Genomic DNA, 12,874 nt, shown 5'->3' with positions numbered 1-12,874 from the left:
TTAAGATGATATGTAGAGTAACTGCCTTGTCGACTACAAACGGTCATTGCAGTTCATTCTTGAGAAGTTCATCTTCTAAAAAATGGGTCTGAATTCATGTAGATATGTATACTTTTCTGTCAAGAGCACATATGTTTGTCAGTACATGGAGTATAGTACAGAAAATTTACAATCAAGTATGATGTAATTAACTGCACTTTGTAATAATAAAGTGTATTTGATTCTGAGAATAATGCTCAAGGTCTCTCTGCCAAAACTACATTGTTAAAAAACCATATGCTTTATACAAATAATGCAAATTGATTGCATCACATCACAGATTCAAAATTAGCATCCCCAGGTTCGGGTCGACAACATAAAATAAGAGAATATACAGTACATACTGTTTTAAATAATGTTCTAAAATCCATGACCATCAGTAGTCTGCTGATTTTCTCATTTAAAGCATCAGTAATGTATCTCTCCAGAGTGAATACTAGAGTACCTTTATATTAACAGACAAGAATATTCAGACGTTACCACATTTTTGTCATTAATATTATTAATTATCTTTACCTGTGTGATGGTCTCGCTCTTCTTCTGGAAATCTTTTGTTTTATTAAATATTGTTTAGCAAAGGGGCAAGGCCACAAAGATTGTAATGCGAGTTTAGGGGAAAATCATAACTCAAATAAAAAACTCCATTGAGACAATTTGTTTACTCTTTGAGGGAATTGTTTCTGTGTGCAGAAAAAAAAATATTGACATCAATTTACTCTCATCAGGCTGGTAGCAGAAATATTCATTGAGTTGATGTCCTTTGTTGGCATATAAATGTATCTTCTGTGGTTATGTCCAAAGTTTGCATCATTGTTTGGTGTGTGACATGAAATCTCAGCCAAGCACCCATCAGTTCAGCACTGAGCCACTCTGTGTACAAGTGTGTGGAGCAGGCTGCATCATGGGAGTGCTCCTATCAGCAAACACAGAGGCGGGAAGGCTCGTTAAAGTGATGCAGGCTGTTTGCATGAGTTAAGGAGAAACAACCATCAGTGACACTAAGGAAAGCCCGTGACACTCTCTCTCTCTCTCTCTCTCTCTCTCTCTCTCTCTCTCTCTCTCTCTCTCTCTCTCTCTTCTCAAACACACACACACACACACACACACACACACGGCCCAGTCAGGCTAACCACGTTGCACTTGCTGGTAAATTGTGGTAAACAAATGTGGTAAACTCTTTGAAACACTTGATTAAATATTTAACAAAGGGAAGATGCTCACTGCCTCTGTGTACTCGACTGCTCCATTTCTCTTTCAGGGAGATAGCACATGTAGTACATCTATATGCAAAAGTGCAAAGTGAGCAGTTGTAAACTTCTACAAAGACAGTTTGTTCTTCACTGACCCAAGGCCTAGAGCTAAACATGAGAGAGGTCACTAAAGACATAGCCTATTATGATGACTCAAATATCTGTCCTATATCTATTAGGTGGAAATAGAGAGAGCCATTTGAGACTGTTTTAACCTCCTGATCACATTGTTCTCCCTGCTGGGTTACAACATAAAAATGATAAACCTAACCGTTATAATGCAGCACCATACATCCCATCACACCATGAAATGAGTCTGAGCCACTAGTGGCTGCTGCTCATTGCCGCTGTGCTAAAATTGCACCTGTTTTTCTTTGTTTTTCTTTTTGCCTCTCTCACTCAGCAGCACAGTAAAAATTGAAATGTCATATAAAACGTGACAGGATGCTAATATGTGGCTCCCAGAGGGCATCTGAAAGCGTTCTTGTTGATTTTGTAACGGCAGAGGGAGGCGACATCCCTCCCATTTCCTCCCCAGGAAAAAAGAAAAAAACATTGAAAAGTTGAGCAAGTTGAGGAATGCTTTAGGGGCGACACAAATTCAATTTCCAAAGCCTGTGCAAGAATTAGGAATGACAGAATAATAAATAGTGCATACAATTAGCATCTACTGTGTACTTAAAACTAGATGTGTTGCAATCGCTCGGAAAAATCAAATGTGGATACAAGAAAAATCTGATCCTAAACCCATAAACAAGGTATTTGGCTGCTCTTGTTGACTTACAGCAAATAAATAAATATAACAATAATTTAGTGATTGATGAAAGTGCAACACTGTTCACTGGTGGGAGGCTTTCATTTGCACATTAACATTCACTGCTTGTATTCAGTTCAGTCTAGTCATATTTTGTTTGTTCTCTATAGAAGTTAATATTTCGAGGCACAGTGAAATGGGCAGATGTCCTGTCTTTTAAATGAAGCAAGCAAGCATACAATGTATATAGTTAGTCCATTGCAAAAAGTTTCAGAAAGTCAATTAGTTTATTCATGATCAAAGATAATCTGATAATCTGTTAATCGTCACAATGAGACACAATTGCTTTGCATATTTTCATGAAAGTGTGAGCAACTGCTCTGTAAAGTTTCTGGCAGCAAGTCAAATACAGTCAAGGAGTACTTTCTGTCTCTCATGTTGACCACTTAATTTAAATAGTTCAGCTCCTAAACCAGTTATGTAAGTCAAAAATGCAACAAAAACTAATGTTTCATCTGCGTCTAACTAACGTATTACCAGCTCCACTGGGGAGCGATGAGTCACAGATTTGACCCCCTGGGAGTTAAGAAAGTCCCAAAAGGGAGAAAAAAAATAAACTTGGCAACCCAGTGGCCGAGAAGAACAGATCCCCTCTGTCAGGAAATGACAACAAGACGAGACAAAAGGCCCTGCGACCGGCCTCAGATGCCACCATGCAACCTGGCACCTCGCCAATGCCACATGAAAGAGGCAGATGTTCCCCCCCTTTTTTTAAGCAGCGGCTTTAATAAATAATGTATTTCATACAACAACTAATCCATGGGCGAATGTGGGGAATACATCTTTATTTCCCTCCCTCTCTTTTTATCATAAACACATAAATATCTGTTTAACTAGGGTGTTGAGATGTGCTGCACGTCCTACTGGCCATGAGCAGGCGGCTCGCAAACACAAAGGCCACGTCAAAATCTGAAGGGGCATCACACTTCCATAGGCCCAATGTAAATTTGATGAGTGTGTGTATGTCTTTGTGTGTGGTGGGATGAACACAGAGTTCTCTTTGAGAACATCCGTGTGTTCGGAGGGTTGCTCCCACAAAGCCAAAGTCAAACTCCAGTTTAAACTGTCAGCTGAAGGTGCACCAGCCAGACACAATGCTCTCTCGTACTAATTAGTCTCTTCTTCCTGCCTCGTCCCATAGCGAGGATAAATTTATGCATATGTAAAAGAGGGGAATGGAGGGAGAGAAGGAATAAAAGAAAAGTGGTGGTGACTTATTTTCAGTTTGACCTCTGCTTCCTATCCTAAAGAGAAATGTTTCTGGTGTTGTGTGTGTTTGTGACTCTGATGAGTCGGATGGCAGGAGGTTGTTTGCCACTGATCATCTTTACCCATCTCCCCCTGGGGCCTCTCATCACCTCCAACACACCAGCCACTCCATCAGATTCAAGGTCAGGCGTACACACACACCTAAATGACTACCACCCCACAACTTTTGCGCTTCCCCTCCTCGCCTCCTGCTGAACGCCACCCGACCCCCGCCCAACCTGCACCCCAAGCCTGCCCAATTCTCCCCCACTTTGCCTCACCTCTGCTCCCCTGCTCCGGCACTCTCCTTCTCCTGTCCTTCCCAGGGTCCCGCCTGGCAGTGTGTGATGAATGGGACAACATTACTCTTGTCCTCTGTTGGCCTGGTTTAGCTGCTCCAGCCCATCTCCCCCATCTGTCTGTCAGCCGGTTTGTCTGTCTCAGTCTTTCTGTCTCTGGCTTGAAACGTATGCTACTGCGCAATCTAAACTCTGGATTTGTGTGTTTTAACCAAGGTACAAATGATATTTTACCTCATAAAATAAGATACAGAAATGTGGTAATTAGTAGGCATTTTTGATTCTGTAAAGTGGGTGTCTATTCTATATTTAACTTTATTTATAGTTTAAGTAAATCATGTTTTAGTATTGTTCTGGTAAAATCAGATTTGATTCATCACCTTGGTATGTATATTTCTTGCTAACTGTTGTGTACCTTTAATTATATATTCATGTTCAGAGATATGCAAACGAAACAGCTGTAACATCCACTGTTTTAAACTTTGTTTTGGAAGGAGAAAAAAACCACAGAGCGAGAGTGCATTGCTATGAAGTGTAGAGATCACGTCTTCAAAAAAGTAAATAAAATATGCATCCTCTCTGTGCTCATTACAGATTTATGACTCTTGTTAAAAGAAAAGGTGGCGCCTGCCTTCTTACATGTCTGATTTTCAAATTCAGACGACAATGCTGTCAAGTGTTGTGCTCCACATTCTGTCCAATGAGAGACTGAGAGGGATGAGTATGTGCCATCTTCAACATCCTATTTGGTAAGAGTCGCAAAGAGACTAACTTTCAGTGGATGAGAGCACACAAGAACTCCTCACCTACAGTGCATGAGTGCTCTCCGAAATCCTTTGATGCATAGTTCATCAGTCAAAAAGTTCAGTTGGTTCAGCCGCTTGTGTGTATGTGATTCAGAACAATAACAGTTGGGGGAGTAGACATTGCTGCATTAGGCATAATGAGCATTGGGATTTGCTCCTGCAATATGAAATAGTGTTGCTGTTTCTGTAGCAACTTTTAAGAAAAAAAAGCTCACAAGCGCATTAAAATCACCCCACAACCGCACACACATGCACACATGTATACACACCAGTGTTCTAAAAACCATCAGAAATTGTTCAGTGCTTATTATCAGTGACTTAGGGGTCATAAGGTGTGAAAATAATAATAATTATAATTTTTTTTTGGGGAGAGTAAAAAATGAAAAGAAAATCACACAATGAGGTAATTATATTCCCTTATGGCCCCTCTCACTGCACAAAATGTACCCCACATAGGTTAACTTTAGTACCACAGAGCAAAACAACCCTTGCACGTCAGTATCTTGCAGGGTAGCAGGTCTACAGTGCTACAGGAAAGTCATACAAAAAAAACAGGAGCAGCCTTCCATGCTGGAGCCCCATTAGTTCACCCTCACCTAAAAGAGGAGGCTAATACCTTGAGGTCGGGTTGCGGGCCAAACGTGCAGTGTGTGGGTGTTGATTGAGACGTGGACAAGGGACAAGTACTGTACATAAACCCTGACAGGACAGCGGACGGAGGCCGTCGGACAGACGATGAGCTCAATAGGAAACCGGAAGACAGCGACACACATCATCGGGAGTCAGTGCCAGAGCCACACACATGCCCACTTACCACCATCGCTCGTATCCACTCAAAGTGCCAGGAAGCCAACATATCCTCGAGGATATGGTTTTTATCACGGCTGTCCTCCCAGGGGTCTGGTTTAGGGTCCTTGTGGATAGATTACAATGAGATTTTCTCTTTACAACCCAGAGAAATGAGGGTGAAAGGGTTAAAGAAAAAAATGTGGATGTTTTACAACTGGGTCTTAAAGCTGATGTTTTGGCCAATATAACAAGGATGGAGACTGAAGTTAAGAATAACATTGTTCTCACCAAATGAGTCACTATTTTTTTCTTCTTCTCTTACTCACCTTTATACAGACCTAAAAAAACAACACATTACTTGATAGTTGGGTTAAATACTATGAGGCTTTTAATTCCTTGGGTCCATTAGAGCAAAACTGTAATTAAAGGAACACCCATGTCAATAATCTCAACAATGACAGCGGTGAGTATCCTGTAAATTAACCTAAAGTTATACTGTTCATAGGTACAGAAAAAGACCCGCAGCGCAAAAACAACACCATTAAATTGAAATAACAAAGGCCAACGATAAAGTAAAAGTGTTAAGAAGATGGCAGAGTCAGAGATTGAGGGAGAAACTAGTGAAAGTAAAAGACAAAGCTTAAGATATGTATCTGGGGGGAATAGAGATAGAGAGAGATGATCCACCTGATGTTTGTTTGTGACAAAGAGGAAAAACCAACAATGCAGTGTATTTTGCAAAGAGAGACAATATCCCTCCCTCAATGGTTCTTTCACCCTCCTTTTTGTTTTCATTCCTCCCTCTATTAGCAAAACATGATTAAAATGCAATTCCTACCAGCGTCTCTGCTGAACAACGAGAGAAAAGAAACCTGAGATGGGAAGAAAAATGAAGCGGAAAAGTCAAAAGCATCTTTTATGGCGTGACGCTTTTCATCCTTCACAGGCGGCGAGAAGAAAAGAATACAGACATTCAAACTTTTTTCTCTTCCTCTCTTTCCCATTCTTCTCAGCAGTTGAAACCCCCATGATACCCGAGGACAACCCGCTGCATTACAAGCTCAATAGCCACCCCAGAACAACATTTCAGTCACACTTTTTTTTTTTTTTGTCAAAGAATTGATACAATTCCCTGTGCTCTCTTTAGTCCAATTACATTATGCCATGTCGCTATCCGAGCAATCTGCACAGTGCCGTGACTGGGACTGAGAGAGGATTGTCGAGGCCTTGGAAGGTGCCTCTGAGCTCTTTACGCTATCTGGAGATAAGTCAAAAAACCTGCACTGTTTTAAACTATATTCACACCGGGACAAAGTGTGTGCCTGTTTTAACATTATATTGGAGTAAAGAGACTTAATGATATACGGAAGAAAACACACCAGCTGAGACAGCGATGGGGAGAGAAAGAGACAGATAAATACAAACAGAGGGGTTGAGAGATATAGAGAGAAAAAAAACTGAAATGAAAAACAATTTCATTGTTGCTTATAAGTATGGTATAGAATGCCTTGGGGAATTGGTCCATAAAAATACTCAAGAAATTAATTTTCATTTCACTTCAGATTTTACAGATCAAGGTGCTGAATCTAATGACTGGTCAATATTTACCATCAACTTTGCACATGTGGGAGAAAATGAGCAAGAAATGGTGGGAAAGTGCATGTGGCAAATGTGTGTGTGTGCGTGTATGTGTGTGTGTGTGTGTGTGTGTGTGTGTGTGTGCGTGAGCTATAGATAGACATGGAGAGAGAAAGGGAGGAGTGCACAGAGCAGTAAGCCCGTGAGCAGGACATGATTGCAGCGTGTATCTTATCTGTGTCAGGTCCTCCTGAGGCTAGTGGAGCCTAGCTGAGCGGAGCACGAGCGCTTCAGTGACCAGTCAACCGTGTAAAGGTAATCTCCTCACTCCTTCAGTCTGTCTCTGTCTCCCTCTCTCTCTCTCTCTCTGAAACTCTCTCTCTCTCTTTCTACCTTCCTCTCCCTCCCCCCCCCCATCCCAGCGAAACTGCACTAACAACAGAAACAAACCCATTTATGCACACAAATACTCACAGACATGCAAAGCCTTTAGGTGATTGCCTCATGACAGCTCTGGACAGTGAGCCCACAGGTGAGGGGAGACATCACAGGCTACATTGTGTACTAAAGCCCCTGCAGCCAGTAGCTTGTAAATATAAGGATTCTATCGCACACTGTCCACATATTGTAATGTAACTTCAAGCTGTCTTGGGAGATTGTGAAAAGGTCCATACAAGGTATTCGGGGTTGCAGGTTTTATATTTAAATTTGTTTTAATCAATAAGATGTAATTAAAAGGAACAACAACATGCATGTGCTTTGTCTTTGAGTGAGTAGAGATGGTTGAGGTGACAAGAACTCATATACTTAGATGTGAGTAAATGTCTGTGTCATTTAAAATATGGCAGATGTTTTCTACATCATAGCAAAAAATCACAGGTGTAACTAATAACATTGATAATTGCTGCTCCAGGGTTCTGGTGTTATGCATTCTGCTCAGCCGCATGTTACTTTGAAACTTTGAATGGAGCCATTGTTAATCTTCCAGGAAAATGAAAGTGCTACTAGGACGGCGACAAGAGCCTAATGGGTGGCTAAGTAGCTTACGTCTCAGAAAATATGATCCTTTCAAGCATAATATATATAATGCAGGTCATGTTTAAGTATATAATTGATATATCATCGTGTCTTACATCCATGTATTGGATAACTAATGTACTTTGAAGGAGAAAAAATACATTTGCAAGTTGCCACTGTGTTTGAAATTAGTTTAGTTGAAAATAGAGGTTAAAGGTGGCAATATACTGCTAACATATTTTATGTCTGTGTGCAGGCAATAAGAATCATGCAACATTCCATGTTGAAGGTCAACGCTCACACACACAAACACACAGTGAAGAGGAGGAGGAAGAGGGGAGAGGAAGCAAAAAAAACGAATTTGTGTCGAACATTCTTTTACCCTTCATGTGCTGTCCTGTTTGGTGGTAACAACTAAGCCATCCCCATCAATTAATCTAGATGCTGGACATTCATTGAGATCAAGTGACTAATATCAGTGCTTGCGCACAAGAAAAACACTTTTCACGACTGCCCAACAATCTGTTAAGTCAAAACACATGCGGTGAGCCAAGGCAAAAAAGCCTGCAAGGGGTCCTCCATGCAATGAAAAACAGGTGCTCTACTTTTTGGCCATGTAATACCCCATTTAGCCTCTGGAGCAAAGGTTATCCAGCTAATAGCTGCCTTGTGGTGCTCTGGGAAGAGCTGTGCACATGGCCGGAGTAAACATCTGGGACGGATTGTACATACTTGCAACATATGCTTCCAGTTCAATTAAAATGAGGCCTTGGCATATTTATTAATCTTTTTTTTTTCCTCTCTCTCTCTCTCTCTTTTCTTCACTCTCTCCCTTATAGGTCTGTGCCATAAAAGAGGCCTCCTTCGACCCGTCCTTCATACTTATCATACAATTCAAAGTTGTACCCCATATCCAATGTGAAATACCTCATATCAATGTAAAGAAGAAAAAACATTGTTTAGCCTTGAAAGTACATTTGTTCTGTACTTAAACAGGTTGGATAGAGAGCAAGAGAAAAATAGAGAGAAAAATAAAGAAAGAGAGAGAGAGATAGAGAGAAAGAGAGAGAGAGAGAGAGAGAGAGAGAGAGAGAGAGAGAGAGAGAGAGAGAGAGAGAGAGAGAGAGAGAATTAAATAAAAAAAGGCAGGGAAGAGGACGATTAAGGAACGGGTAGAAGGAGAGTGGGAGGGCAAAGACATGTAGGCGAAGAAAAAACAAAAATGCTCCCCTTTCAACTTCCCTACAGCTCAAATGAAATGCTAACAGTTGAGGGGAGCAATAGATCAAAATGTATGAAGCCGGAGTTGGTAAATTGTAGCCTTTGTGGCGGCTGCGCTATCCAGCATCCCAGCCCTGTGTGAGCACAGAGAGCAAGGCCCTCTTATGTGGAATAATCAGTTTGGAACCAAATCTGACAGAGGCCGCAAAAGCTGCTGCTGCTGCTCATTTCAATATGAAAGTCCAAAAATGTATTTCATATAATCTTCTGCTTTTTTAAAAGCCTATATTTTCTTCCCTGAGAGGAGGTGGGAAATGCAATGATGGAGGCCAGACCTAAAGAAGGGTAAAAAAGGAAGGTTCAAGGTTGCTTGGTGCATATCTTCAGTCAGTGCCCCCCTGTACATTTCAGCCTTGGAACTTCACAGCGATGAAACTTTGGTTCTGCATCACTGTGGGAGAGGATGTAATGCTCACGTATCTTTGTGTTCTCATCGCCCAACTGGCCGCCCGGCTGACTGATTGCCTGACTCACTAGTGGGATGACTGTTTGACCATCTGCATTATAAATTTGTTTTTCTAACCCTTTTGTTGCAGGCTTTCACTTATGGCGCTTCAAAACAGGAACAAATTGTAGCAAGGTTGCAGTTGTATACGTACATTCTGCACACAGAGTGTCCTCAGGCAAAGATCATTTTCACATATCAAATTGCCATGTCAAAGGCCTTTACAATTACCATTGCAAACAGTTTTCCTCCAACAAGATCTTCAAACCAGACCATGCAATTTACCACATCTTAGCCTACTAACCTTTATATTGCAAAAGTGTGGCTGTAAGGCATCAAGTATCAGCTCAAGTAATTTCTGATTCCAGACTGTTCAGTAAAGCTATTTCACTCATTTCATAGTAATAGATGTGTAAATTCCTTAAAAGTTTGAGTTATAATTTTGACACCGCCTGAGTCTCATTAGACCGGAGTATCAAACAGCACATTGTTTTATGTGCCACACCAAACAAAACGAAACAGTGGTTGGCTAAAGAGCTGTACCATTTCAATTACCATTCCCAAGTGGAACATTGACAAGGGGCCTTATCCTATCCAGTGGCATTTGTTTCAGTAGCTGTTCCTACAGTGTAAACGAGCGGAGGCAGTAAAGCAGCCACCTGTTGTTACCTGATAGTGTCTGGACAAGCCCAGATGCTGTTTTACTGGGACATAAAGGAGCAGTGAGTGGACCTAAATAGCTAACTAAGCACTTTATGTGGGCGCATGTTCTCAGAAAGCGGGGCTGAAGCACAAGCGTAACTGAAATTCAACAGTGTTATGTGAAGCAAAACATGAGGATAGTGTACCAAACTGCACTCGCAAACCAATGCAAACCACAAAGAGGAAAGGTGAGAAATGTGTTGTGTATATATCTACAGAGAAAACTTTTCAAAAGGTTAAAAGGCTGTACAATCTTTGTACATGTGTTTGTGCCTCAGGCAGTGAGAATACCTGAACAGGGAAGGAGATGGAGGGAAAGATGGAGTCATTTCTTTCTTCTGTTTGTGTTTCCGGTGTGTGGAGCAGTGTCAACATCTCCTGAGGCAGTGTGAGTGTACGCACAGGTCTGTGTGTGTGTGTGTGTGTGTGTGTGTGTGTGTGTGTGTGTGTGTGTGTGTGTGTCCATCCCAGATACAAGACATAATTACCTTGTCATCTTTGTCAAAATCCTCATCCTCATCCTCCAGCAGGTCCTCCACTGCTTGCTGACAGTTGCAACAGAGGAAAGAGAAAAAGAAGAAAGAGAAACAGGAACGTTTATGCAACAGCTATAGAACAAACAAACATCAGATAGCACAGGGTTAACATCATTAGAACAGCCGAAGAGGCATACTAAAGCTGATTGGTTATGCTTATGTCTGGCAGGAGATTGTTAATGAGTGTGGAAAGCATGCAGACAGAACAACTACTGGATTGGTGTGGGCTATTATGTATCAAGCTTCAGAAATGTTTAGAATTTAATTTTAGAAACATTCTGTTGTTCAAATGTGTTGACACTTCTGTAAATGTAAGCAAATGCTCTGGCTTTGAATTTCAACGGGCTGAGGATTAAAGTCTATTCATCCACTCAAATTGCATTGCAAAAAAGCATTCAGATCTCATTACATTCAGTAGGACGAGACCAAGAACTCTTCCTCTGTTTCTGCTTCTGCTTAGTCTCATCCGACCTCTTTAACCTTTGCACTCATCTCTCCTCTGTACCGCCAGCCTTTTCTAACACTATACATTCATCTACCTATTGTTTCACATCCTCTCACAGAACGATGCTCCATGAGAGAAGAAAGAAGAAAGCCTGGAGCACACAGAGCAAGTCACAAAGAACAGCAACTACATGCTTCAGTGGTCCACAACCGATGAAAGTAAAGCTGGTGTAGCTCTGAAGCGCCCAAATACCATGATACACACTGTACAATACAGCAGATATGAGATACATTGATTATACGATACAACAAGGGTACATGCAAGTTGTGCTTTTTCCTATTCAATAATGTGATTTTTCCTTAAACATTTAGATACATTGAAATGTATTGGGAATTGGCTTCACTGAAAATGCAGTCCTTTACGTGCAGCTAAGGCCTCTCTGTCTGTATGTGAAAGGCGAGCCAGTAAACAAATGTCTTGGCAGATATGGAAAGCCTTGAACCAACAAAAACAGCTTGGGCCACTTTGTTTAGTGATACTATGACTGATTAGTGTTTAATGTTACAGTACTTTAATTGTTTGGGTGTCTTTGTGATCATACACAAGTTCATGTGTCTAGACTGATGCCAATGAGGCAAAAACCACAGATCCCTGCTATATCCCTTATCTACCCTCTTTTTGTTAATCAAATCAAAACTACAAGGTCATATTGTTGCTCCAAAATGAAATAAACACACATCCATATCATAAGCCCTACAGCTGTCAACCTCAGTATTCATCTCTTCTCATTGTTGTGCTGCGTTACCGACTCCAACCCCCCAAAAAGAACGCCACCACAACCCCCTAACCACCTCCAGAGAGAAATCCAAAAATCATTACTTAACAAGACAATAGCTTTTGTCCTTTTTGTTTTTCATCGAAATAAGGGGGGAAACTATGTGGCGGCTGACATAAGCCTCTTATGTAAATGCAGCTTCCCACACAAACAAAGAGGAGTTCAGAACAGCAGAGTTGAGAGGGTAGAGTCAATAGTGAGTGTGTGTTTGTGTGTGTGTTCTATCAATAGCTCAGTCTCTCGTGCACAGTGTCATGCATCAATGTGTGCAGGACACACCACATTTTATTAACTGTCTAACTGTACAGCAACTGATCATTCAGACTCCATCAGTGTCAAGACAAATAAGCTTGACTGTTGACTGTTGCTCTCTGTGTAGATACAGAATATGGTCACTAATACAGTATACAAAAACCAAAGAGAGGATTCTTTCACTTCACGAGGCAAAAGATGTCGACGTGATGCTGGAAAATAAAAGCCTTCTGGCGACTCCAAACAAATGAGCTATAACTGTTTGTAAAGTCATCATGGTTCATCCCAAATCCTTTCACCCGTGCCAAAATACAAACATAATGGATTCCACCACACAGAGGCTTTACCAGGGCACGCCTGGCACACGCTCTAAACTTTAAACAAAGGGAATGAGCATGAGCTAGCTGGAGAAGCATGACCTAGAGAGACAGAGAGAATGATAGAGTCGTTTGTCTCCCTCTGCTCTCTCTACTCTATCGCCTCTGGTTACAGAGAGAAGTCATGTTTCCTGCAATGAGACACAGTGTAAAATTAATAA

The 12,874-nt window shown here is 41.2% G+C and overlaps 1 protein-coding gene across 7 annotated transcripts in view; it reads right to left on the bottom strand.

Moving 5' to 3' along the window:
- Nucleotides 1–12,874, bottom strand: part of mctp1a (multiple C2 domains, transmembrane 1a) — a 120,118-nt gene that overhangs the window by 14,607 nt on the left and 92,637 nt on the right. For 4 of the 7 annotated variants that reach the window (XM_068566543.1, XM_068566545.1, XM_068566544.1 and 1 more), the window contains 2 exons: nucleotides 10,757–10,813; nucleotides 5,271–5,369 (listed from right to left, as the gene is read on the bottom strand). In XM_068566543.1, coding sequence (XP_068422644.1) covers nucleotides 5,271–5,369; nucleotides 10,757–10,813 — 156 coding nt within the window. The remainder of the gene's footprint in view (nucleotides 1–5,270; nucleotides 5,370–10,756; nucleotides 10,814–12,874) is intronic. The other 3 variants (XM_068566549.1, XM_068566546.1, XM_068566547.1) reach the window with 1 other exon arrangement.

Source organism: Clinocottus analis, unplaced genomic scaffold (assembly GCF_023055335.1).
Source record: "Clinocottus analis isolate CAN_PGR_092001 unplaced genomic scaffold, fCliAna1.0.p SCAF_7, whole genome shotgun sequence".
NCBI lineage: Eukaryota > Metazoa > Chordata > Actinopteri > Perciformes > Cottidae > Clinocottus > Clinocottus analis.
This window is presented reverse-complemented; position numbering and strand designations above follow the sequence as displayed.